At 33.8% G+C, this 24,965-nt stretch overlaps 4 protein-coding genes and 1 pseudogene across 6 annotated transcripts; 3 read left to right on the top strand and 2 right to left on the bottom strand.

The window, feature by feature from the left end:
* Positions 1-1,143: 1,143 nt before the first annotated feature.
* On the top strand, positions 1,144-9,881 carry LOC105639911 (pyrimidine d). 2 transcript variants are annotated; one of them, XM_012224109.4, is made up of 11 exons: positions 1,146-1,491; positions 1,574-1,656; positions 1,785-2,108; positions 3,272-3,527; positions 4,614-4,694; positions 4,803-4,910; positions 4,991-5,020; positions 7,293-7,430; positions 8,875-8,912; positions 8,994-9,093; positions 9,497-9,881. In XM_012224109.4, exons 1-11 carry the CDS (start codon positions 1,357-1,359, stop codon positions 9,569-9,571), a joined length of 1,368 nt encoding a protein of 455 aa, XP_012079499.1. In that variant the 5' UTR covers positions 1,146-1,356; the 3' UTR covers positions 9,572-9,881. The 2 variants fall into 2 exon arrangements, with proteins under 2 accessions (XP_089581825.1, XP_012079499.1); XM_089725699.1 differs by lacking the exon at positions 4,991-5,020 and having other exon boundaries at positions 1,144-1,491.
* Positions 9,882-10,171: 290 nt separating this feature from the next.
* Positions 10,172-13,884, bottom strand: LOC149493934 (uncharacterized; annotated as a pseudogene).
* Positions 13,885-14,096: 212 nt separating this feature from the next.
* Positions 14,097-14,677, top strand: LOC105639920 (uncharacterized). Its single transcript, XM_012224122.4, has one exon. The coding sequence runs from the start codon at positions 14,141-14,143 to the stop codon at positions 14,483-14,485; it is 345 nt and encodes a 114-aa protein (XP_012079512.1). The 5' UTR covers positions 14,097-14,140; the 3' UTR covers positions 14,486-14,677.
* Positions 14,678-16,913: 2,236 nt separating this feature from the next.
* On the top strand, positions 16,914-18,925 carry LOC105639928 (GEM-like protein 4). 2 transcript variants are annotated; one of them, XM_012224134.4, is made up of 4 exons: positions 16,914-17,568; positions 17,688-17,774; positions 18,313-18,587; positions 18,680-18,925. In XM_012224134.4, exons 1-4 carry the CDS (start codon positions 17,556-17,558, stop codon positions 18,872-18,874), a joined length of 570 nt encoding a protein of 189 aa, XP_012079524.1. In that variant the 5' UTR covers positions 16,914-17,555; the 3' UTR covers positions 18,875-18,925. The 2 variants fall into 2 exon arrangements, with proteins under 2 accessions (XP_012079524.1, XP_012079532.1); XM_012224142.4 differs by having other exon boundaries at positions 16,928-17,568; positions 17,694-17,774.
* Positions 18,926-19,097: 172 nt separating this feature from the next.
* Positions 19,098-24,945, bottom strand: LOC105639948 (CDT1-like protein a, chloroplastic). Its single transcript, XM_012224158.4, has 9 exons — positions 24,793-24,945; positions 24,266-24,529; positions 24,056-24,175; positions 22,681-22,906; positions 20,819-21,598; positions 20,073-20,271; positions 19,888-19,978; positions 19,520-19,585; positions 19,098-19,398 (listed from the first exon to the last, which is right to left on the bottom strand). Exons 2-8 carry the CDS (start codon positions 24,475-24,477, stop codon positions 19,522-19,524), a joined length of 1,692 nt encoding a protein of 563 aa, XP_012079548.1. The 5' UTR covers positions 24,478-24,529; positions 24,793-24,945; the 3' UTR covers positions 19,098-19,398; positions 19,520-19,521.
* Between the last annotated feature and the right edge of the window lie 20 nt (positions 24,946-24,965).

Consider the following 24,965-nt stretch of genomic DNA (forward strand, 5'->3'; position numbering starts at 1 on the left):
ATAGAGATAAAAGTATAATTTAAAATATAAGTTAATGACCTAAATGTAGGTTTAATAATAATAATAATAATAATCTTAATATTAATAATGGGAGAGAGATATAACTTATATCATAAATATGGGTATAAAAGAGTTAAATTAAATAGTTAAATTGAGTTTTGATGAACTCAAATTTGACTCACTAATAAACAAAATTGAATATCATCCAATTTGTGTAAAGCTTGCAAATTTAAACAAGCTCAATAGAGTTTACATCTTCTTTTTAATTAATTTACCTTACTCATTTGACGCTCATAAATTTTTACATTTTTTAAAATTTATATTTTAAAATTTTAAATTTAGTAATACTTTAATTTTTTTTATTAAAATTGTGTAAATTTTAAAATTATTTTTTGAAAAATAATTTTAAAAAATATATTTATACTTAAAAATTATATACATATGGGGCATGTAACATACGAATTAGCTTACCAACCTCATATAGTAGCAAGTGCAATATGATCTGACGATATATCGAAGTTCAAATTCACTTATTCAATACTAAAAAAAAAAAAAGTAAATTTTTATTAAGTCCAGCGCTAAAATATATATGCGTGAGGTGTTGTCTCATTTACGGTTCTTTCTACGTAGAATGTTAAATGTATGTAATTAGCCTTAAATAACAAATAATTGAGTCATTTTAAAAAATTGATGAAGGTATTTTACTCTCTTTTACATTAATCTAATAATTTGATAATAAAATTAGTAAATGAGATTGAGAAATTGGGAATTAAAAAAGGAAAAAGTAAAAATTATAGTTAAATTAATATTTTTAATTTTTAAAAACTAATTATGTGATTTTTAATTCATTTAAAAAAATTATGAGGTTTTTAATTTATAATTTTGTTAATAATTGAGTCATTTCATTTAAAATGACATTTTTTTCAGTGTCAAATTAACTAAGAAGCCTAATTTATGATTCCATTAACACTTTGACCTTTTTATTTCGAAGAAAATGATCATAATTCTAAGAAAATTATAAGTTAAAAAACTTATAATTAATTTTTAAAAGTAGAGATTCTTTTTTTAAAGAAAAAAAAAAAAATATATATATATAGATAGAGAGAGAGAGACACAACGTATTAATAACCCCGTGTCCCCGCCTCTAAACAGAACGACGTAGTTTTCATAATAGGCGAACAACTGAACCCCTCTTTCGTTCTTTTGATTCCTCGTCTTGCAGACTGTCACCTCTCTCTTATTCCTTCTCTGCGTTTCTAAGCTTTCTGTTTTTTGAGTTTTGATTTTTCTTTTTTTCTTTTTCTCTTTTTTGAAATAACTGAGGTTTATACTTCCTCTTGGATTTGAATAGAAATAATGGCTGCAAGGGCTTCAAGGAGATTATTGAAAGAATTTTTGTACAAAAGAGTAATTTCAGCTCCTGTTAGAGGTGTTAGACATTGCTCTTCTGCTACAGAAACTCCTCCTAAAATCCCTCACTTCTCCAGAAAAGTAATGGCTTTTTCTTTCTCTTTCTCTTGAGGATGAAAATACATTTTTTTTTTTTTTTATAGCTTTGCACTTTCAATTGCAGGGGAGACTATTCACAGGACTCACTATAGGACTCTTTATAGCTGGAGGAGCTTATGTCAGTACAGTCGACGAAGCAACTTTCTGGTAATTTCAGTTGATGTTAGTTTCAGTTGTAATTTTCCTATTGTTTTAATCCTTTGTTGCAGTTAATTTCAGTTCATCGGTGTTAGTTTGAGTTGCAATTTTTTAATTTTCTTGAATATTTGGTGCAGTGGTTGGCTATTTGACGCAACAAAAGTAGTGAATCCATTTTTTGCTCTTTTAGATGCTGAGGTTGCTCATAAACTTGCTGTATCAGCTGCAGCTCGTGGTTGGGTTCCAAAGGAAAAGAGGCCTGACCCATCCATTTTAGGGTTGGAGGTTTGGGGAAGGAAATTTTCTAATCCTGTAGGTCTTGCTGCTGGTTTTGATAAAAATGCTGAAGCTGTTGAAGGCTTGCTTGGGTTGGGTTTTGGGTTTGTTGAGGTTGGCTCTGTTACACCTGTTCCACAGGAGGGTAATGCAAAGCCACGCATTTTCAGATTGCGTGAGGAAGGGTGAGGATGCTACTTCTTCTAACTTTGCTACTTTATTAAATAATTACAAACTAGAATATGTTTGTAGTATATAGTTTTTTTTATCAAATATAAATGTGCAATTACTATATTGTCACAAATAGAATTCATCAGTAAAAAATTTCAGGTTATTTCCTGAAATCAACTGTAGTCTCTTGAGCTTAGGATAGTATGTAAATTTTTTGCATTCATTAGAAAATTATAATCAGAATTAATATTAAAAAAGATTTGAACTTTTTAAAATTTCGAGAAGTTACCTGTGAAAGTCAGAAGAAAAACAATGCATATGTTATTGATTTTTATTTCAGAGGCTCCCTCAAACTTTCTTATTTTTATTGTCACCATCACCAATAAATAAAATTGTGTCTTTTTCTTTTAAAAGCATTCTAAAATAGAGACTTTCCAATTTTGAGTTGTAAGACAGAGGAAGAGAGGATTTGGATTAGAAGTTGAGCCTTTTTATTCTAATAGCTATGTTACTTTTGGTCAGGTGAGAATGCAATAGAAGGAAAAGAGGGTAGGGAAGGAGACACCCCAAGGCTATATAAATGTAAGATTGTAATTATCAAATATTACCAAGGGAAATAAAATAAACTTTCTATCATACTTCTAACTATAGTAATGTTACTTTTAAATCAAATTCCAATAATAGGAGGGTAACTACATTAAATTATTTAAGTAAAACTTAAAAAAATTGAAATCATTGTGAGTTAATGTATGATTTGGTTATTATATAAAGACTTAATCATCAATGTTGAAGTTAATGGCAAATTTGTAATGATATGTAATGGCAAATATGTAATATTTTTGTAAGTAATGATAAATGAATAGTGATCACCATGCCTTCTTTATATATGCATAAAGTTTGTAAATATAAAAAAGTAAGGCTGTAAGTGCAAGAAGGGGGAAAGTATAAAATGGTAATTTTGTTATATTTGTTATATAAAGTTGTAAATGCATATAAAGAAGGTAATGTAAGAAGGGATTTCCTGTTTTGGTCCGTTTGTTAATTAGGAAGCTGCCTGAATTTGTATAAATTTTAACTTTTGGTTCTTGGACGCCTAAAAGTGATGATTTTTAACGTGACAGAGTCTACAGAAGTGTTCCAGTACTGACTTCTATATTTGTCTGATCTTTTTGGCCAGTGCAATTATCAATCGCTGTGGGTTTAACAGTGAAGGCATTGTTGCTGTTGCAAAGCGATTGGGTGCTCAACATGGAAAGAGGAAGTTGGACGAAACTTCAAGCACTTCATCTTCGCCAAGTGGTGATGTCAAACATGGAGGCAAAGCTGGACCTGGCATTCTTGGGGTCAATCTAGGAAAGAACAAGACAAGTGAAGATGCTGCTGCAGATTATGTTCAAGGGGTTCATACATTATCCCAGTATGCCGATTACTTGGTAGATTTTTCTTTTTTAATTTTTCCTGGGTTCCTTCATTTTGCTTCTCTTTATTCTGTCAAAGTTTCTTTACCACATTTATGAATTCTGTTAGCACAATTTATGTAGGGCCTAGGCGGGTTTATTAGCAGTTCTACGTTTAAGCTTGACTTCTCATGAAAGAAAATTTAATTTTTAACCCAGCTATGTCTAAATTGAGAAGTTAAAAGTGAAGTAGCAGCAGAATAGTCCATCTATCTGTTCAAAACAGATGAGAGATTAAAATGGCTTTTAGTCTTTGACATGTTCGCTAAACATTTGTTGCATGTGTACAATGATTACAAGAGATGTAATATGAGGCAAATTTCTGTTATTGCAGTCTATTACCTTGGGAAGGAGATGTGTGATTGTCTAAGAAATGATTGATTGTAAATTTCTTCTTATATGCTGTCTAGTAAAGACTGTTAGTTGATATGAGTTACCAAAGTTCACTCTTATTTGATATGAGTTACCAAAGTTCAATCTATATCTAAAATAAAATGATGATCATCTTGTTATTCCTGGAAATTTTTGTTCAGTAGGGTTATACAAGAAAAAGCTCAATCAACCCATCTGTTCCAAACCAATGTAATTGAATGAAAATTCACAGGTTATAAACTTAGTTTAATGTAAGTTGTTACCTCTATTATGGTTTTAACCATTATATATGAACCTTGCAATTGTTTAATTATGATTGTAGCAATGTGTTATTTTATTTTTCCAAAAAGAAGTTGACACCTACATCTTATGTATAATTTTATATTTATGGTAAAATTGGAACACAAAGACTATATTTTAAATTTTAATAAATTGGTCCACTGTGTTATTTACCATTTTCAATTTGTATTTTCGAGGATTGTAAAATTTTATGATTTTATGGATCCTCCACTGGATTCAGGTTAAATGGGGGGCTTAGCTACCTTGGCTATCATCTTCTTTCATGTCAATTGAGTTTCTTTTAGAACATCCTTACCAGAGGTTTAATTTCCAGCATTTTGTTTTTTCAGATGCCAAAGAATTGTATTCTATTTGCACAAACTTGACAAATATATGTTTCAATTCTCCTAGGTTATTAATGTTTCATCGCCCAATACTCCCGGATTGCGTATGCTTCAGGGAAGAAAGCAATTAAAGGACCTTGTGAAGAAGGTGCGATGATATAAAGATTTAAAGATGAACTTGTTGCTTTCTTCTTCTCATTTATCTCATGGTCTAATGCTGAATTGAGCTTTTTACATTTTCCCCCCTTTTATTTAGGTTCAAGCTGCCCGTGATGAAATGCAATGGGGTGAAGAAGGTCCACCTCCTTTGCTTGTGAAGATTGCACCTGACTTGTCCAAGGAAGACCTTGAAGACATAGCAGCAGTGGGTGAATGTTCTTATTTTAATATCTTTTTCTCAATTTCCATATGTAGCAATCTTATAGTTCTTCTGTGTGATAATAGGTTGCTCTTGCACTCCGCTTGGATGGACTGGTACTTTTTCCTCCCATCAAGAACCAAAACTACTTTTGTTTATATTTCTGAAATGTCGATGCTTCATAAGTCTTGGTTGCTTAAAGTGGGCTAAGCATTTCTGGTTAAGATTTTCAATTTTTATTGTATGCTACTTGCTAATATGCTTGATAGGTAAATCTATAATTTAGTGGATACATGTGTTGAAATTTTCTGTAACTTTGCGGAGACATCACATTCTTTGGTATGCAATGCATGTGGTATGATCCCTTATTTTAGCAACAGAATGTAGCAGGTAATAAGTAATATGCCAGATGACACTAGTAAGTGAGAAGAAGAAATTTCCAATGCGATTCCCTAATATCATGCATATGATCTCTATCCCCCCTTCTCTCCCCTCCTCTTTTCTCATTATTGTATTTCACATTCCTCTTTTTATTTTCTTGCATGTGAAGAATGAACTGGTTGTAAAAGCAAATGTTAATTGTGTTCATTTAGATGGCATTGTATTTGGTTATTGCCTTTGAATTTGCTCATGTCAAAATTTGATACTGTATCTCAACTCTACAGTTAGCTTGATGTGAAAATTTGGACTTCTTAAATATATTTGTATATGCTTAGTAGAGAGAGAGAGAGAGAGAGGGTGCCATTTTTTTTCTTTCCAGTGTTTTACCTGCACATACAGCAGGATAAAGTGCAAGAAGAGAGAAGAAAAATTTTTTCGAGTGGTCTGCTGAGCGTACAACTTAAATTGAAAGAAACTGCAATGTACTTATCATGTCACACTTTTGGTTTTGGTGTGAGTGGATTTTGGTCCCAGTGGCTTTATCATTATGAAAATCAAGGTTTTGTATTTTTAAAAGACAAATTAAAACTTAACGATTGTAATGGGATTTAGTGATTAGCTTGTTTGGAACACCTTCAAAAGACCAGCTAAGAATTCACAAGCAGTATTTGATAAGGTGACTAACTTGCTGTCCAACATTCTTATCACTAGTCTCTGCATCCTAAAGAGCTCAGGAGCATGTTGAGGTTGGAGGTGTGGCAGGAAGAGATTACAATTTTTCAGCCATCAGTCCCAAAGTTGCTTAAATGAATTAAATTACAAGTTGCTTAAATAAATTAAATTACAAAATGAGTTTTTTGCCTCTCCAAGTACCACATTATTTCAACTGCACTTGAACAAGATGCTGATGTACTTTATTGTTTTTTTTTACTTTGCATGCAACTTATTGACATAGTTATTAAAGACACACCTTAGGCTCAAGGCTCAACAGGTGCTAGGTCTAGCTTCTCTATTGTAGCTGAGCCGACATCCTAATTTAAGCACATGCCTTTTCTTGGGCAGCACAAGGTGCAACAAAGGCATGTCTTTTGTATTTTGATTACAACTATTTTTATCTTTTTCTTTCCTTGATGTTATTTGGTTTTGCTACTGATACGAGGTAAATATTTGGTTTAGGGGTACACTCAATTCTTAAGGCAACAAAAGAAAAAAGGAGAAAATTCAAAAAAAAAAAAAAAAAAAAAAAAAAAAAAAAAAGAAAAAAGAAAAAAGAAAAGGTTTTTTGTTTTTTCTCATTCACTTGTCCTTAGTTTTTTTGGGGGGGGGGGGGGGGGGGGGGCGCGTCTTCACCTGGAGGTCATGGGTCTGACTTGTGGAAACAGCATCTTCTGAAAATACAAGGGAATGCTGCATACTATAGACCTAAAGTGGTCTGACCCCTCCCCGGACCCTGTGCAAAGCGGGAGCTTCGTGCATCGGGCTGCCCGTTTTATTTATTTGTCCTTGGTTTTCTCTCCCTTTTGTGGTCTATTTTTTTATTTCTGTTTTCCTTGTTTTTTTTCCCATTAAACTCGAAGAAACCTTTTTGCATAGTAGGAGATAGACACTGACATTCAGTTCATCCCAGATATGGATTCTGCAATTTCTGTCTACCCTGATCTTTTTCTTCAGCCCTTGGTGTGGAATATGGATTCTACTAATTCTAGCAGAAACAATCCCAAAGATCCTACATTGCATACACGTTTGCAAATCTAAAATAAGGGAGTATTTATTATTTAGTTTTCTCACGTATGTATGATGCTAATTTTGACTCTTCTGGAAAATTTTATTTGCTGTGTTTGTGCACCTTCTCCTTCCAAGGCACATGTGTGCACTTCATGATCCTTTCATGCGTTACTATGCCTTGTTTCTTTAATAACTATGCTTATTACGGAGTATGACTATGCGTAATACAACCTTATTGTTTGCTAATGGACTCTGATTTTGATTTGTCTGCTTTGTGGATAGATTATATCAAATACAACCATATCAAGGCCAGATCCCGTAAGGAAGTACGCAGTGTCTAAGGAATCAGGTGGTTTAAGCGGCAAACCTCTATTCAATCTATCGACCAACATCTTAAAAGAGATGTATATTTTGACAAGGGTATGATAGCTGCTTTTGTGATACATTTTGTTTGTTAGAAACTTCTGCCTCAAATTTTGCTATCTTCATGATAGTGTGTTGATTATTTTGTGGTTGAAATTCCGGATGCTAGTCAGTGATGAGCCATGGGAGAAAACTTACTTGGTGATTTTCGTGTAGTCATGTTCTTTCAAATTTCTATAATTTTTTGCCTAATTCTTAATGTTTCAAAATTGCAAAATATCTTCATCACCATATTCTCTTCTAATAAATGATCTTGACTATAGAGATGCTCTAACTTCTTGTTCAGGCAAACATGTATCCCCACATACACTTATATACATGCACAAAAAAACACATCCCTTTTGATACAAACCCGCCTCTGAAAACTTATTCAAGAAAGAAATTTAACTCCTCACGTGCTTTGCACATGGGTTTAGAGCATTTGGAAGAAGTCAAAACTGTTGGAGAAGATGGAATTAATCAATTTCTGGAATTTCTCAAAATATAGAAACTGCTTCACGTGCCTGGTTTTTCTGCTGCAGTTCACTTATCCACTTCCCCACTTTCCCAATTACTTGGGATTTGATTTGCTTTCCTGTCAGTATTTATATTTCGTTTTCTTGTTCTTTATTTCATCATTATTGAAGTATTAATCAGAGTTGTAAGGAGTCTGATCCTCTCCATACAGACTAAGCAAATAAAGCTTTCCCTTTTCTCAATAAATTTTCTTTCTTTTCTTTTTATTTTCTGCTGCTGCTATCACCCTTCCACTGTCTATTATCCCTTTTCAGTTTTGCCTATTGTCCATCATGCAATCTTTGGATTTCGTGCGTAAAATAGTAGAGGCTGAATCTTATAGGATTTTTTTTTATTTGGACAGTAGATTATTCAGAAAATTTTTATGTAATTAAGAAGTTCAATATTAAATAGAGTAATTAGTTTGATAATTAGTAATTGTTAGAAAATTTTAATTACAAAATTTATTTCTTTATTTCCTGTTTTGTAATGATTTGTTGTCTATAGAAGAGTTTTATAGTACATTTTTGAGTAGAATGAAGTATGAATCAGATTTGAAAAACTAATATGGGATCAAGGTTAGTTGTTGTTTTTATAGTAATGGATTTGTGTTGTTTCCACTAATGTGACTTTTTTGTTTCTTTTCTGTTTTTTCCTTTATTATTTTTTTCATTCATCCTGTTTGTCCCCTTGCCCCTAACCATTATACTATTCAAGCTGTTTCTTTATCATCTGCCCCCTTTCCATCCTACTGTTCAAAGCCTTTGAGGAATTTGGTTTACGTTGTTTATGAAAACTGGAGATATCTCTTGTTGATGGAATGTTTTATAAACTTTTTTGGAAGTGGCTATGATATGCCGGGATCCTTTCTTTGTGGTTTTCCTTTCAAAGTTAATATCTAATGAATTAATGATTGCTTGACATTGTGCATGTTTATTCTTATCAGGGAAAGATTCCTTTAATTGGCTGTGGTGGTATAAGCAGGTAAGATCTATGATTGCATCATCATCTGATCATAAATTTCGTGAAGACTCTATTTCTGAACTTTGTTCATATACCATTTAGTGGCGAGGATGCTTATAAGAAAATCCGAGCTGGAGCGACTCTTGTTCAGCTCTATACAGGGTTTGCCTATGGGGGACCTGCTCTAATTCCTCGAATAAAGGTACTAGTTCTCACGTGCTTCTAAGTTTTGAATTAACAGCTGATGCTGTATGATATGGTTACACTGCTAGTTGTACTGTTGTTTTAAATCCTGCACACCATCGACCCTACTGGCTTTTTACCCTAAAGAGATATTCTTTGGGTGGGTGATATGAATATTGAGAGAACTCTACCTCAAAAGCTAGTTGTAGAGGTTGGGTAGCCCAAGACTATATAAATTTTGTGATTGCAAATCTGGAAGTTTTTGAAACCAAATCCAGACGTGTCAATCACTTCCAGTCATGGAGTTCATGGATTGAGTTTAAATGCCATATATGATGGGAAAGATCTGTACCTTTCAATTTGGGTGAGTCTTGTTTGTTTGGTTTTTGTTGCTTGTGTTTAATTTTACGTATTTGCTGCAGGCTGAACTGGCTGAATGCTTAGAAAGAGATGGTTTCAAGTCAACCCTTGAAGCAGTTGGTGCAGATTACAGATAATTCTGTGTCCACATCTTTTAAGAATGAGGGAGAAGACAATTTCTTTGCATAGGCAACACCATACAAAAGGTTCTAGAGCTGTCTTTGTTTCATTTATTTAACAAATAATCAATTAGCAATACCTTGTTACTGCAGTTTTATTTTGTCTTCCCCTCTCAAGATATTTGTTTTCTGTTTTCGCTTCTCCTTTATCTCTGTTTTGGCCAGAGTGGAGATGTTTTTGACTTGTCACATATAAGAGCAATTTATTGAATAGGAAATAGTTGGAAAAACATGTCCATTTTCTATAAGATAAGGAACATGTTCGTAATTGATACATGCTTTGATATTGCTGAAATGTCAATTTGGTATAGCCAAATGTGGATGAACTTTAAAGGAGTGACTGATCTGGTAAGGATCTTTTCTTCTTCGCCAAAAGGAAGGGATACAATGCTTCTCGCGAAATATACAAAAGAACAGTATGAGAAACCAATAATGTAAACTCACTGTGTTTTTGGTTTGATCGGCTGTAATAGAATATAATGCAATTTAGTGAAATGTATTTTTAATAAAATGTTTTTATTAAATATGCATTTCATTTTATTGCAGTACACTTTATTTCCGCTTTGTTTTGGTAGCGTAAAATGCAACTTATTAAATTGGCTTGTTTGTCCTTAACTCTTAGCCAAAGTGTCATTTTAGTGTCTTGGATTTGAATGAATAAAAGTCCAAGAGCAATTGCAGATGTTCATAATTACACTTAACTGAATATCAAACACGTCTTTACATGATCGAAGGCTACATCAATTTCAGCACTACTAACAATATACAGATGCTATAATAATGATCTCTTCAGACCTATAAATGCTAGCTCTTACTGGAAAGCTACATAACTGTTAACATCCAGTTGCTATTGTTAATCGGAAAAAAAATTCAAAGTCGGTAGCTTCGCTTAGACCGGAAAAACTTATAATCAGGATGTCTATTTTACAGATGTTTCACTTCCTTTATTTACAACAGCTGTTGCAATCAGAGATGCTGCCTCAAGCGTTCTCAATAGCTCCTTCAGGATTCTGCTTTGATTTTTTGTTGTCTGGCTAACTGCACTATGTTGTAGTTGGAACCAGCATTCAACCTGTTCATAAAACGGACGGTACATAGTAAACAACGTGGCTAATATTTAAAAATGCACGAGCCATTGTCGAAAATGCATGAAGATGAAGGACCGTTGACAGAAGATATTACTTCTCAATTCATTTCAATTTCAGTAATTTTGATTGTGCATTTCATTTGGGTGTAATTGCAGTGACATTCTGATACTTACGATAGTAGTAGTTACAGAAACCATTAGGTGTGCATATGTTGGCAACCAATGTGAGTTTATGCCGAGCCTATGTTGCATGGAAATGGAAACATAGAAATATGGAAACGAAACTGGGAAACGACATTTAAAATATGATTTTACAAGGGAAAACGGCTTTTATACAGCGAAATAGACACGGGAAACATTTTTGAAACGCAGAAACGCTTATGGCTAGAAGTTTCTGTGCATCATATTCCGAGCTAAGCATTCTGCTATAGCTTCTTTAATAACAAATCCTCAGATAGTCTCCCTTTCTCATTTCTTTATTCTTCTTGATCTTTCTATTCTCTTTTTTCTATAACTTCCTTCACTTTCCTTTACTTTCTCGACAACCAATCATAATTAAGTGGGTTCAAACTCAACGTATTGCCAAATTTGAGCATATTCTTACGCAATCAGACAAGTGAAATGGAGTTTACCAACATCTTAAAAACATGAACATGACAATTAACACATTGAAGTTCACTGAAGGAAAAGAAAAGTGATGTTATAACTACCTGAGCATTGTAACTCTGAAGACCCAAAACTGGAGAAACTACAGACGCATCCTCGCTGGGAGAACCAAAATTCGTGCCTCGATGCACAAAATGGCCAAGTGAATGATAAGTCAAAAATGCAGCCTGAAAGTTGCCGTCCGGTATCCTATAAATAGGATACCATGCTACTGAGTACCTGAAAGGAAGATCGGATACAAGAGTTGCACTAGTGGATTTCCAAAGTTTAAGTACAAATACAAGTGTATGAATGTACTGCAAGAAATTCAGAAACCTCTAATGTTTCAGCAACTGAAAATAGAAAATTTACAGCCATTTTCTCTCTTACTGACCAGGATCTGGAGTGCAGGTCATGTAGGTTCAGAGCAACCAAACTACTTGGGTCCCCATACATTTTGTGTTGTATGGATTTATCACCCCTAACCAGTTCTTGTATCCTGGAATGGATGGAATCAGAAATGATATCAATCCGAAAACTGCAAATCAAATATCATTCAGAACTAACTTATGAAATCCATTTTGTCTGTGATGACTATATGACATGGTTCCTACATCTTCATTCAACTAAAAAATCAGTTAAAACAGATATGCAGGTCGATCAAACAACGCAGACAAATGATTATATATGTAAGAATTCACAAAATTATTCAAATGACTGCTCATACAATTGGTCCATTGTCAACATACCAATTTACATTATATTATAAAGAACAGAATGCCAGTAATAACGATTAAGATAGTAAAGAAATGGTATTACTATGTTGTCCTCCACGTAGAAAGAACTACATAGTACAATTGATCTATCATTGTTGAGACTACAAGATCCTGAAATATTGAGTGCATGAGCAAAAGAAACTAGAAACAGTATTCACAACAGGGAAGAAGAGCTAATTAAGATACAAAAAAGGGTTGGAACATCGCTATCAAACAACAATCCATGTAACAATAAGTTCAACTTCAATCAAGAAGTAGAAATAATGCTTACTTCTCATATAATGGCTGCCGTCACTGAGGTTGATCTCATTCGAAGTACTCAAATAGCAGCTCTATCTTATTGTAACATGTAATATCAACTGACTGAGACGAAACTTTTGTGTTAGACAGACTGAGGAACAAGTACAGAAAATATTGGAAGGTGACCAATATTAAGTTGTCTAATTTTTCACTAATCTCATATGTCTCTATAAGTCCAGGAGCAGAAATCTCATTGCTACTCTTCAGACATTGACTTTCATGGCTTTTGAGCAGTTGAACTGTTGATAATACGGGACGAAATAGGCACGAAACATAAAACGATCAACACTCAACCTCCTTGAGTTTTCAAAATCCTCCGCTTTTATTTCTAACCCATAATTCCCATGTTTTTCATACCACTTCCAGAGGCATCCCAATGAAATATTAGGAGTCTCATGTCTACATAGTAATGAATCTACAAACTGGTCCCGCAAACAAGTTTGACAGGATAATAAACTGGGTGATTGACAAATGATTGGAGAAGAACAATGAAGAACTTGTTCAAATTCAGCAATTGGACCACCAATGGCCATCTGAATAGCCTCAGATGCTAGTTGTGTTCTACAGGCATCATTCATTGCTTGTGCTATTTTGTTTGATTCAACTTCAAAAACAGAACAGTCTTGATCTTTGGATTTACTAATTAAACAATCAACTGTAACCTGGTTTTCATTGTGCTTGAGCATGTAATCACCCGGATTTTCTGACATCCGAATGAATTTATCTTCATAAGAAAAACAAGGCACATTTCCAAAAACTTCATCCATTCTCAAAGTCAATGAGGAAATGAGGCCTTTGGAATTGGAAACGAGTTTATCTTCAACAGTGTCTCTTAAAATCCATTCTTCTTCTGGCCTGTCAAAATGATATAATGATGACTCCCAAATGAGGTCAACCCCAGAACCTGTAACCTAATAGGTACCCATTTCTGTCGAGCAGAAACAGAACTATGGTTCTTTTTACTGCATTCTATAGGAGTAATTTCTTTTTCTGTTTGGGAAACTTCACCACCTAAAAGATGAGAAAGGTAAACCGGAGGCTGCACCTTACTCAAATTTTGTTCTGAAAAGTCACTCGACTTTGGCCTTGAGTTATTCTCATTTTCTGTATGATCATTTTTTTTTTTTATCAGAAGCAGAAATATTAGTACTTTCAAGAGGCTGTAATCCATCTGGAAAAACTCGTGAAATGTGAACTGATCTAGAATTCACACATTCTACTCCGATTGTTATAAAATCGAGCTAGACTCGGCGTTAGCTCAATTACCGTAAACGAGTTAAGTTCGAGCTGAAATTTATTAACGAAAATGGCATTATTTTAATATAAATTTTAATTGACTTTAGCTTATTGAATTTGACTTAATAAGCTTATTACACGAATTCGAATGAGTTTTTAAATGAGAGGCTTTTCTCGTTTACATTTTCGTATTCTGAAATAAAAGTTAGAGAATAATTGCACTCCATGGTTGAAATGGGGTACAACTGTAATAACATGCAAAATTAAGAATACTTTTGCACCATAAAACGATTAATCAATTAATAATTTTTTAATTTCTCTTTCTCGAAATCAGCAAAACAACACGGCTTGTCGTTGTCCTCGTCCAGAGCAATCTGCCTAGAGGGGCAAAACTGTAAATCAAGTGCTTCTAGACGTGGTTGGAAAGTCGGAAAATATAAACGCAGTCTCTGTTCGAGTTTCGAGAAGAAGAAATTCAAAAGAATGTCGAACCCCTATGAGAAAGTGAAAGGAGGGAGACTCACCTTCAAGGGAGGAAGCGTAGCCACCAGTAGCAAAGGCATTGACAAGAAGAAGAAGAAGAACAAGAACAAGATTAAAAAGGTTGCTGATGATGAAATCGACGCCGCCGCGGTAGAGGTGAATAATAGTGAAACTGGCGGTGGAGGTGATATTTACACAATCGACGCTGCCAAGAAGCTCCAGTACGAGCAGCTTTTTCCGGTGGAGGCGAAGAAGTTCTGTTATGAGGAAAAGTCCAAATTCAATTCGGTAGAGGATGCTCTCGATGATCGCGTCAAGAAGAAAGCCGATCGCTACTGTAAATGAGCGATCATTCAGGTCCGCTTCTTTCTTAGGGTTATGTTATATACATCTTGTACTTCTGATTGTAATCAAATTAATTAGGGTTTATGATTAGCTATGTTCTTTTGTTTAAGATTACCTAACAAATTAGAGAATATTTTTGAATTACATTGTATAACCCTAAGTAATGCATTGATTTGAAACTTTCTAGTAAAATGCTAATTTAATTTCACTTAATTAGAGGTAACTGGAAAATAATATGTCAAGTATAGTTGCAGAATTTCTGGGCAATCAATCTTTTTACCACCCTCTTTTTTAGTCATGGAGGCATTTAAGTAAAATGAATGGTAGGGGAAAATGTGATGCATGCCTTTCTCTTTTGCGGAATGTTTGCTATTCTGCAGTGAGGCAGTTCCTGTGCTAGCTGTAAGTTTAAATTCTGTGGGTAGATGTTAGTGCTTAGCAGGAGTTTTTAAAGGATTTATGGTTAAAAATTTCCGTGAATTAGTTGTGTGACGGGACCCTGGGTTGTGGAAAGTGGGTTTTAAAGCATTAAGAGAAGAATCCCAAGTTGGGGGAATAAAATGGATAAGATTTTGCTCTGGATGAGGTAGATTAACCCTTATTATGAACACACCATCAGTTAAACTGCTCAGCATCAATTACCACAATAATTTCTCTTCAATACACTCACTTGTGTCCTTGAAGTAAACATGGTGGAGAAAGTACAGCGTTCTTCTTATGGGTGCTCCAGTAATGATTGTGGATTGGATAATGTTCTGATATGATGATCCTGTTGAATTATATAAGCTTGAGTTTAGAAAGTTGATCACTTTCTTCTCGTGACGATTAAAGTGATATTGTAATTGGAAAATAAATTCATCAAGCATTCTGATTTAATTCTTAATATTGAAATTTAGCTTTTTCTTATAAATTTGTATGTCAGAGTATTTACTTGTTATAAGGGTTTTTGCCCATTGGTAATTACTAGAATATGAATATAACCCTTATTAGGATTGTTTTGGAAGATGATGTTTTGTGGTCAAGTCCGATGAATACATAAAAGCACTCTGGTTATTCTTTTAGGTGGCAGCTGATGAGTTAAATAGATAATTGAGTTTGGTTTTACTTTTGTCTTTAATATGCTTCAGTTTCTTTTCTTTTCTTTATCCCTGTACTATTATTCTCCAATCTTTTCTTTTACATGTGCAACTTTTTACTAATTCTTCAAACAGATTACAGGATACATGCAGTGTTACTGTTTAGATAAGCACCATTAGATTGGTAGCAATAGGGAGGGTTGATGTTTAAATACCATTTTGTGGAGTTAGCCATGATCTTGCTGATTCACATCAGGGCTTTTATGCAGAAGCATGTTTATTCATCAAAACTTGTTATCATCATTTAAAATGTAGATTCAGTCCAGATTATAATTCCACTTACAACTACATATTATCCTTAATTAATTAGCACTTAACAATAGTTGATAGCAATATACTATAATATGCTAATGATTTTGAAGCCAATGGCAATACTAATGGGCTCTAGAATACTCGCTCGATCATTATAAATGCATATATAATATAAACCCTTAAACCCTCTCAAGTCTCTTCCTTTAAAAATTATAAAGTGTTATGATTTGAAAGGGATGAGAATTGCGAGGTGTAATGAGGGTTTATATCATATTATATTATACACAGTTGGAGAAATCTATAATGTAAAAATGGCTTAAGTTAATGGTTTGTGGTTCTTGCCGATGCTTACTTTCATATCCAAGAGGAGCCAGACACGTTGGATGCTCATGTTATCAGATAGTCAATTATGTATTGGAGATTACTTTGTTTTCTTCTTCTTCTTCTTCTTCTTTCTTCTTTTTGGTTGCAAAAGAAGTGGTTTTGTTGTTTCTGAAACTACTGGTAGTAGCATAGGAGATTACTTTATTTTGATGACTGAACTATGAAAGTTAAAGCTTTCACATCTTTATTAATCCCCTTCGCCATACCCAGCCTTTTGTTTTTGTATTTTTTAGACTGATTTGTTACTTTATTCATTAATATAAAAGATTATGTATTTAACTGTTTTTGAAAAGAGTATCAAGTTGAAACATCTTATTTAATAATGCATTTTTACTCATCCATGATTGAACTTTATTTGGCATTTATAGGTATATATGGAATTAAACCTTTTTAATTTTATTATTACGTTCTTCCATTACACTATTACGTACTTGGTCCTATAATACGTAATCCATTACAATATTACGTTCTTCCATTTATTATTATTATTATTATTTTTTTTTTTTTCACTTTTCGTTAGATGCAGGTACATACTATTTGGAAAAGCACATGGACATATAGTAATTTTTCAATAGAAATTTATTGTTTGATATAAGTAAAAAATTATTCTCGTCGTTTTTTAAGGCATTAAAGAGAAAAAGTATATAAAATTGTTAGAATGATAAATTAGATCAACAGAATCAAACATTAGAAAACAAAATTAGTGTATTTTTAAAATTAACTTATTACAGTTTCATCCATAAATTGAAAGTACAAAAAATAAGAGTAAATTTATACACATGTACTGTCCATATAAATTAATAACACGTGTATACAATTCTAGAAAAAATAAATCATTTTGTCCATTTTAAAATAAAATATTTCCAAGTTGCCTCTACTTGACAGCAGTGGAATCATTTTGTCCCATTATTTCCTCATCAAAAAGTGCCTCTACTTTTCAATACATATATACATACATACATACATACATACAACTGTACATGTGGGACCAAAATTAAGGCCATCTTTATTGACTTGAGAAGCTATATTCCAAGCCTTAGAAGCTGCTTGGAAATCATAACCTTATTGTCTTTTATAAAATCTTCTTTCATGTGTTAAATTCAGTTCATACAATTATATAGCTAACTAAAACCAAAATTTTTAAAATTATGTATCTTTGAAAAATCATAAGCCTATGCTCCGCCCCTTCTCTTTTATTATTCTTTCTTGATAATATATATAAATATCTCTTACAGAAAATTATTGCAGAGAAAAGTAGATTTAAATACATAGCCTTACAATTTGCAGGTGATCATAATATGGAGAAGCCAGGTGAGCAGCTATTTCTTTCTTTCTTTCTCTTTATATCCTTTTCATAAGATTTGACAAATTATTTATATAAAAAATAAATAAAGACCTATGCATCAAACAGAACCTTAATGTGTTGCCAGTTGCAGGCAAAGAGGATTCAAAGATGGGTCACATGAAGAAGTTAGGAAGAAAAACCAGCACTTTTGCATGCAGGATTAGAGATCATGGTAAGAAGTTTAATTTTAATAAGAAAATCAAACATAAACAAATAACATTCAAACCCTTTAGACCATATATATAATTTTTGTATTCATTGGGACCCCAATGGGCTACACTAGGGATGTAAATGAGCCGAGTTGGTTTGAGAGCCATTTGAGCTCGGTTCAAAAAATTCGGCTCAAATCAAGCTCGAGTCTAAAGATGTTCAGCTCGAAAGCTCTTCGAGTCTTTTATATATACATATAAGTAATATTTATTTTAAATTTATTCAAGCATCGAGTCTCCAGCGAGTTTAAAATTTTTCGAATTGAAATCGAACCTCGAGCTGAGCTTGAGCCTAAAATTTTCAGGCTCGTCGAGTTTCGAACTGAGCTTCGAGTTTGGCTCGATTTGTTTACACTCTTAGGCTACACAACCCTCTCCTTAATTCATCAAATTGACAAGAACTATTTTCATGGAGAGCAGATAATTTCGTTTCATCATTATACTTACTAAAACGTGGAGCTATTAATGTTTAATTTAGAATTTTCATGTGGAAAATTGCAGTAAAGTTGAGTCCTAAACTGTCCCAAACAGTGAAAGGTAAACTAAGATTAGGGGCAAGAATAATTCAAGAAGGTGGAAGAGAAAATATTTTCAAACATATATTTGGAGTTACAGAAGGAGAAGAGTTATTAAAGGCATCACAGTGCTATTTATCAACAACAGCTGGTCCTATTGCAGGATTGCTCTTTATTTCTACTCAAAAGGTTGCCTTTTGCAGTGAAGCAATGGTTACCTTAAATTCCCCAAATGGGGATTTGATTAGAATACCCTACAAGGTAATTTTACCGTCTTTATGGATGTAACTGTAATTTTACAAGACAATATGTAAAATAAGAGTCTTGATTGTGTGTTTGTATACATGAAACAGGTTGTGATCCCAGTTAAGAAGATCAAAAGAGCCAACAAGAGAGAAAATGTGCACAAGCCAACACAAAAGTATATAGAAATAGTTACAGAAGATGATTTTGAATTTTGGTTCATGGGGTTTTTACGTTATGAGAAAGCTTTAGAAAATCTAGAAATTGCAATTTCCATGCTAAACTCTCCCTGTAAGAGTTCTTAAGATTTGTTAAATAAAAAAAAAAAAAAAAATTATAGGTTTTTTTTTTCCTTTCATCTGATGTGTAGTGTAATACAAAGTGATGTGGCACAAAAGTGTTTCTTGGCTTGTTACCACGACATAGTGCGCGTACTACGCACGTTTTTTCCGGCTCCTAGCGAGGGACATAATTACCAAAAAAAAAAAAAAAAAAGAAACTTGAGGTACGTAAATGGTCTTTACAAAGTTAAGGAAGCCGTAAAGTTTTTTTTATTGAAAGTTTGAGCTTACATAGCCAAATATTTACATAATTCAAAATGTAAATGCAAATACATTTTATACAACAAGCAAATAGTTTCTAAAATTGCATTTCTTTGATTAAAACAAAAAAATAGTAATTCAAATTAGTGATGGATGATGGAGAGGAAATCACCCAGGTTTTTTGGATTCCAAAAGGGAGGTCTTCCTTCCTAACCTTAAAATTCTGCTCCATCAATGTAAAGTTCATCATCCTCTAATAAGATAGCTCAGCAATTATAACCAATGACCTGCAAATAGATAATAGTGAATTGCAAAATCAATAGCTGGCTGAACCAAAAACCAAATTTGAACAATGATTGGCCAACCGAAGCAGTCTTGAAGTATATAGGTAGAACAAAAGGAGAGTACCTCTAATTGCTCTTAATCATGGCAACCCTGGACTGAACAGAGTTCAAATCTGACGCTTTCTTGATACTGCACAGGACCAACAGGGCAAATTACAAATCAAAAGAAAATAACTTTACAAGTTAGAAAGTAAAATGCAAAGAAAAAAAGGAAAAAAGATGTTTTACAATACAGACAATGAAATCAAGAACTATATTTAGCACATTCATTGAATGGCAGTAACATTGTGTAAAGAAGGGTTGTTACTTCGAATAATTGGATGTTTCTAGTGACAGGCTGGGTACTTTCTTCTGAAGTCTGTGTGGCATTCTATTCAAATAGTCATATAACAGATAAAAGAGAGAGAGAAAGATAGATTACGGTACACCCACCAGTACAAAACATCTCCACTAGGTGCAAGCTTCATGCAAATCCAGTCTGGAACCAGCTTTTCAAGAATCTCAATCTGCTCTTCAACTTGCCCTGTGAAAGAAGACGAGATGAATTGAGCAATCAATAACCTCACAAAACACAAATAAAATTCTCCAACATAGTCAAAGCCATCAAGAACACATACTTCTTTCATCAAAATCAAAACTATTTACGATTATCTTGTGCACAAGTTCCTCCTTTGTGATTGTAGAGTAGTTGACAGACTGGAATATGCGGTGAATCAGTGAAACCAGTCTAGGCAAGTAAACAGATATCTGCTGATGCAAGAAATCTGACGGACTCATCTTGAGTTCCTCAGTGTCACAGCCAAAGCTCTCGTCAACCTTCAGAGGAAAAAAAAAAAATGTAAAAACCTAAGTGGAAGACAAAACACTAAGAGCATAGCAGCCCAGAATTGCATACATGGCACAAGTCCAGCACATGCATCAGGATGTCTTGCATACTAGTGTTACAGAATGCACAGAAGAGTGCAAACTACACTAGAGACTTAAGAGTTTAATCATTTTGAACAGCACTGAGCAAAAGTTGAGTAGGAGACAACTCCATTAACTCTCAATTCCAAATTGGTTGGAGAAAGTTATATGAATCCTATTCCTCCATTCAAATTAGTTATTGCAATATTAAATATTTTCTAAACTGCTGTGGTTGCATATCATTTTAACTAGGTATGAATCTCAAATAATTTTTCTGACTTCAACCAATCCCACAATACATATATAATTAATTTCATTTGAAATAGAAATTGCTAAACATAGAAGTAGACAGGTAAGAATCAGCTAACAGATGACCATTTGAAAGGTTCAAGCATATGAAATTTGCTGACTTACAGAATAAACATAAGTATGGCTGGGTTGAAATAGGGAGAAATACCTTTTGAAGTATTGCAGAAGAACCATCTACAGTTTGAGAGATGTTGTCCGGTAAAAATTCACAGCATGCTGACTCATTACCTTCCAATAATGAGAAATCTAAAGACCTCTTTGCAGCCGTACAAGATGATGATGCCTGCTTTTGGCTGGCCACACTCTTGTGGTTATCATCACTAAGTGGCGTTGCCCTCTTTGGAGTTGACTGTGCAGGTGTTTCTACCATTAAATTATCAGCAGATGATGCAAGCTTCCACATGGGGCTTCCACATGCATTGTTATCGATAGAGAATTGAGGATTGATTGCTTGAACAAGTATAGGATGTATGGTGGTAGATGTGGAATTTGTGCCAGGAGATTCTTTTCCTTGCTCATATTTGGTGTTCAGATTGGTCTCACTATCAGATTTGGAACTTGGATCAGGATGTTCTGTTGTTTTTGAAATTTCAGTATCTTGATTCTTCATATTGGATGGTACAGATGATAAAGGAACTGAAGAAGTTAATAGTTGGGTCTTGTCTTTTTCAGTAATAATCTTCTCAGAGAAGTGTCTACTAAAAGATGGGTGCATATGGGATGATTTTGATGGTGGTTCACTTTCAACTGTAGTAGGTAGATCTTCTGTTGAAGCATTTGCAAGCAATTGCTCTGTAGCAAAGGTCTGACTTTGGCTTACGGGCTCAGGAAGTTTGACCTCTGGAATGTCACTGACCTCGCCCCCAAAGGCAGTCCTTTTGCTTTGGTTAAAAGGATCTGGCAATATGGCCTCTGGAATGTCACAAGCCTTGCAAAAACAGGAACAAAAAAAGACCACAAACTCAATTATTCAGGAATGGTAAATTTCAATCCTAACTAAATATATTGGCCAATCAAATCAAGTTAAGATGATGTCCAAAATAAGAGGATTCCATACGGGATATTTTGTAGGCTTCAGTGAGGGTTTGTGTTTTAGAGTTATTTTAATAATCCTAGCCTACACAGGAGTCAAATAAAAGAGTGGCCCTTTGAGCAATTTCAATGATCGTAGTCAACATAGGAATCAAACAGAGGAATCTTGCGTAGAATAGGAGTCCAAGTAAAGGCATAGGAATGACATTTTAACTGTACTAGATACCTATTTTGTAAAGCATTCTCATTCAGTATTAAGTCAATAAAATTTCAGGGATTTATACTCTTGTTTTATGAATTGTGTGAAGCAATCTGAAGTATGAAACTTTCTTGATAGGGAGTGAGTCGCAGATTCTACTAGATTGAGGCTAGTAGCTAATTTTTGTTTGCTTAAATTTATTTTTCTTGAGATAATGGGATCGATTAATTTTTAAAGTTTAAAGCCTGGTCTTGATTTCTAAAAATCTTAGCCCTATCCCTGAAAGCCAAGTTTTCCTCTTTATTATAGAGCATAAGGTGCAGAGAGCTAGGCCTGCACTGAAAACGACTTCCATGAGAAATACAGAATCTTAAGATTAACATAATCAGTTAACCAGTTTAACTTACTGAAGAGCATATATACTCACCCTCCAACCAAGAATAAAAATAGATAGGCGGATCTCCAAACATGAGAATCTGCACTTACACAAATGCATTTCTCTATCTTTAAATGCTTTATACAATATCATTCATCAAAGAACAAGTCAGGACAAAGAAATTTAAACTCCAAAAATGCAGTACACCATACACTGAATCAAAGCTGTGTAGTTTTGTAATTGGTGCTAAAATCACATTCTTAAATTCCCTTTCATACCAACTGATTTATTGCTATTCAATTATAAACTCTGTGCAAACCTCTCGTAAGTGTATTGAAATTGTCTCATCCAAGGCTTCAAAAACAAAATAAAGAAATTAACTGATATAGGGGCAGAGCAATACCTCAGGATGCACAGTAAAGTAATTAGTAAGCCTAGAAGCAAATAGTTGGTGGAGAGCAATGAAATCGGATTGCTCATGATGGCCTTCTATCTCATTAAACACCAGTGTAATTTCCATCTCTGGCTTCATACATAGGGTTTTCTTGTCATGCACAAGAATTTTATCTATTTGTATGGCTTCATGAAGTAAATATTTTAGCTGTGCAAGATGCCCATAAGAGAACTTCCTGAAGAAAAAAATGACAGAAAAACACTTGGTCATAAACTTCAAATGAAATAATCTATTTTTGATGCGGAATCAATTAGATATATAAGAATGTCTATGTGTGTGTTTGGGTGAGACAGTTGATCTCTGTATGACTGTATCAAGAGGAAACATGTGCTTTGACCCTTTTAGCATCTATCACAATGAAAGTCATATTCAGGGATTGCCTAACATACTTTTCTGCACGGAATGATAAGATATGCATTTTATCAGCACAAAACCATGTCAGTTACTGGACATTGACCTTATTTACATGTTAAATCATGAATGCCATTTCAAGGATGAGCCCAACATATGTTTCTGGAAAGAGATAGAATACATAGCTCTTTCAGCTAAAAGACCTAGGTGGTGGTTGTCCTTATTTGCCTGCCTAATACTGACAAATCATCCCAAGGCTGAGTTAATATATTTTTCTGGTTGTGCATATTTCATTTTCCTATGGAAGCAAAGTCAACATATATGCATCAGTAGATTGATATGACACCATTTTTTGGTAACATTAAGAATATGTGGAAGAGGATTGCATGAATATGATATAGCATGTCCTGGAAGCAATAAAAAAAGAAAAGGTGGGCAAGGGAGAGAGGATACATATCGAAACAGAGTGGAAATAGTCTGACAACCATTTTCGTTGGCTACACTATGCATAACTTTTTGAAATGGATACATAACTAATTATGATATGGACATATGTCTCGAAGTAGCAGGACCAAGGCAGAGAGAATGAAGGATATGAACCAAATAATATTTCCCCTTTCGATTAATCATGTAAGAAATCTAGAATTCTTTGCAAGACTTAAGTCCTTATATGTGTTCAAGATAGAACATATAACAGGTAGAAACCCTACCAATTTTGAAGGATATCAATCAAATCATATTTCCCCTTATAATTATTTACATAAGAAATGTAGAATTCTTTGCAAGACATAAGTTCGTACACGTTTCAGCATATAACACATAACAGGTAGAAAACCTACCAATTTTGGATGGCACCTTTAAAACACAACACATGATTTTTTTTAAAACAATAAAAGATACCAACATCAAAATGTAAAAAAATCTCAAACTTCAGGCAATAGAATTAAATAAATCAAGGCAAACTCCCAAATACCTTCTAGTTAACACTTCCACCTGAGTGCAAATGTTTTGAAAAGTAGGCGACTTTTTACGCAGACCAAGCAATCTCAATGAACAAGTCATACTATCAAAGAGTTCTATGATGGCCTTATGCCTGAAAGAGAAAAGACAGAAGGATCCTCGGTATCAGTAACAACAATAGTACTTTAAAATTTGAAGAAAATGCATCAGCTAATATTTGCACCTTTCCAGAAGCTCAACTTCTGCCTCTTTGGGTTTGGCATTAAGAGATTGATTTGTCTTCTCTGGAGTCTGAGATGCAAATTTACTTTCCCAATTCTGATTTCCAGCAATCCCAAGTTTTTGAGGGGAAGGAAAATGAACAGTTGCTTTATCAATTGCATCAATCACCTTTTTAGAATTAGAGTCCAATACATTTTGTCTGCATCCATCCATGCTTTTGACAGAAAGACAATATGAAAAATTGATTCAAACAGAAATTTTGAACCTGCAAGGAATAACATTATCGATTAGATTAGATCAATTACAAGGCAACGCAAAAATCATCCAATTACATTCTTAAAACAAAAGAATGGATTAAGAATGTGTAAGATTATCATTATCTACTAATTTCATTGCAAAATTCATTAATGAATTGACATATTAGCAAGATATAACAGAAAATGCTGAAACCCTAAAACCCAGTTTTACATACATGCAACAAAATTGGTGCTTCAATGAGAGAAAGAGAAGAGAGAGATAGAAGGTAACCTGTAAGTTAAGTTGTAACTGTTGGAATTTTGAATTTGAAAACTTTCAACGGCTAAAAAGCTTTTACACAGCTGAGTAGAAACCAGAGTGAACCCAATCGAAAGGGAGTGAGGCCGGAGGGAAAAGAGCTTTCTTCAAAAGTTAAGGGTTAGTTGCTAAAATCTCCCTCAGGT

The sequence above is a fragment of the Jatropha curcas genome, chromosome 9 (genome assembly GCF_041381405.1).
Source record: "Jatropha curcas cultivar XTBG-Jc1 chromosome 9, XTBG_Jcur_1.0, whole genome shotgun sequence".
NCBI lineage: Eukaryota > Viridiplantae > Streptophyta > Magnoliopsida > Malpighiales > Euphorbiaceae > Jatropha > Jatropha curcas.

Coding starts and splice junctions, on each gene's coding strand:
- LOC105639911 (XM_012224109.4), top strand. CDS start 1,357: ATGGCTGCAAGGGCTTCAAGGAGATTATTGAAAGAATTTTTGTACAAA. Junction 3,528..4,613: donor CCCAGTATGCCGATTACTTG/GTAGATTTTTCT, acceptor CAATTCTCCTAG/GTTATTAATGTTTCATCGCC. Junction 5,021..7,292: donor CACTCCGCTTGGATGGACTG/GTACTTTTTCCT, acceptor CTTTGTGGATAG/ATTATATCAAATACAACCAT.
- LOC105639920 (XM_012224122.4), top strand. CDS start 14,141: ATGTCGAACCCCTATGAGAAAGTGAAAGGAGGGAGACTCACCTTCAAG.
- LOC105639928 (XM_012224134.4), top strand. Junction 17,775..18,312: donor ATGCAGGATTAGAGATCATG/GTAAGAAGTTTA, acceptor GGAAAATTGCAG/TAAAGTTGAGTCCTAAACTG. Junction 18,588..18,679: donor TGATTAGAATACCCTACAAG/GTAATTTTACCG, acceptor TACATGAAACAG/GTTGTGATCCCAGTTAAGAA.
- LOC105639948 (XM_012224158.4), bottom strand. CDS start 24,477: ATGGATGGATGCAGACAAAATGTATTGGACTCTAATTCTAAAAAGGTG. Junction 22,907..24,055: donor GTGGAAGTGTTAACTAGAAG/GTATTTGGGAGT, acceptor TTTTTTCTTCAG/GAAGTTCTCTTATGGGCATC. Junction 19,979..20,072: donor TTTTGATTTTGATGAAAGAA/GTATGTGTTCTT, acceptor CTTCTTTCACAG/GGCAAGTTGAAGAGCAGATT.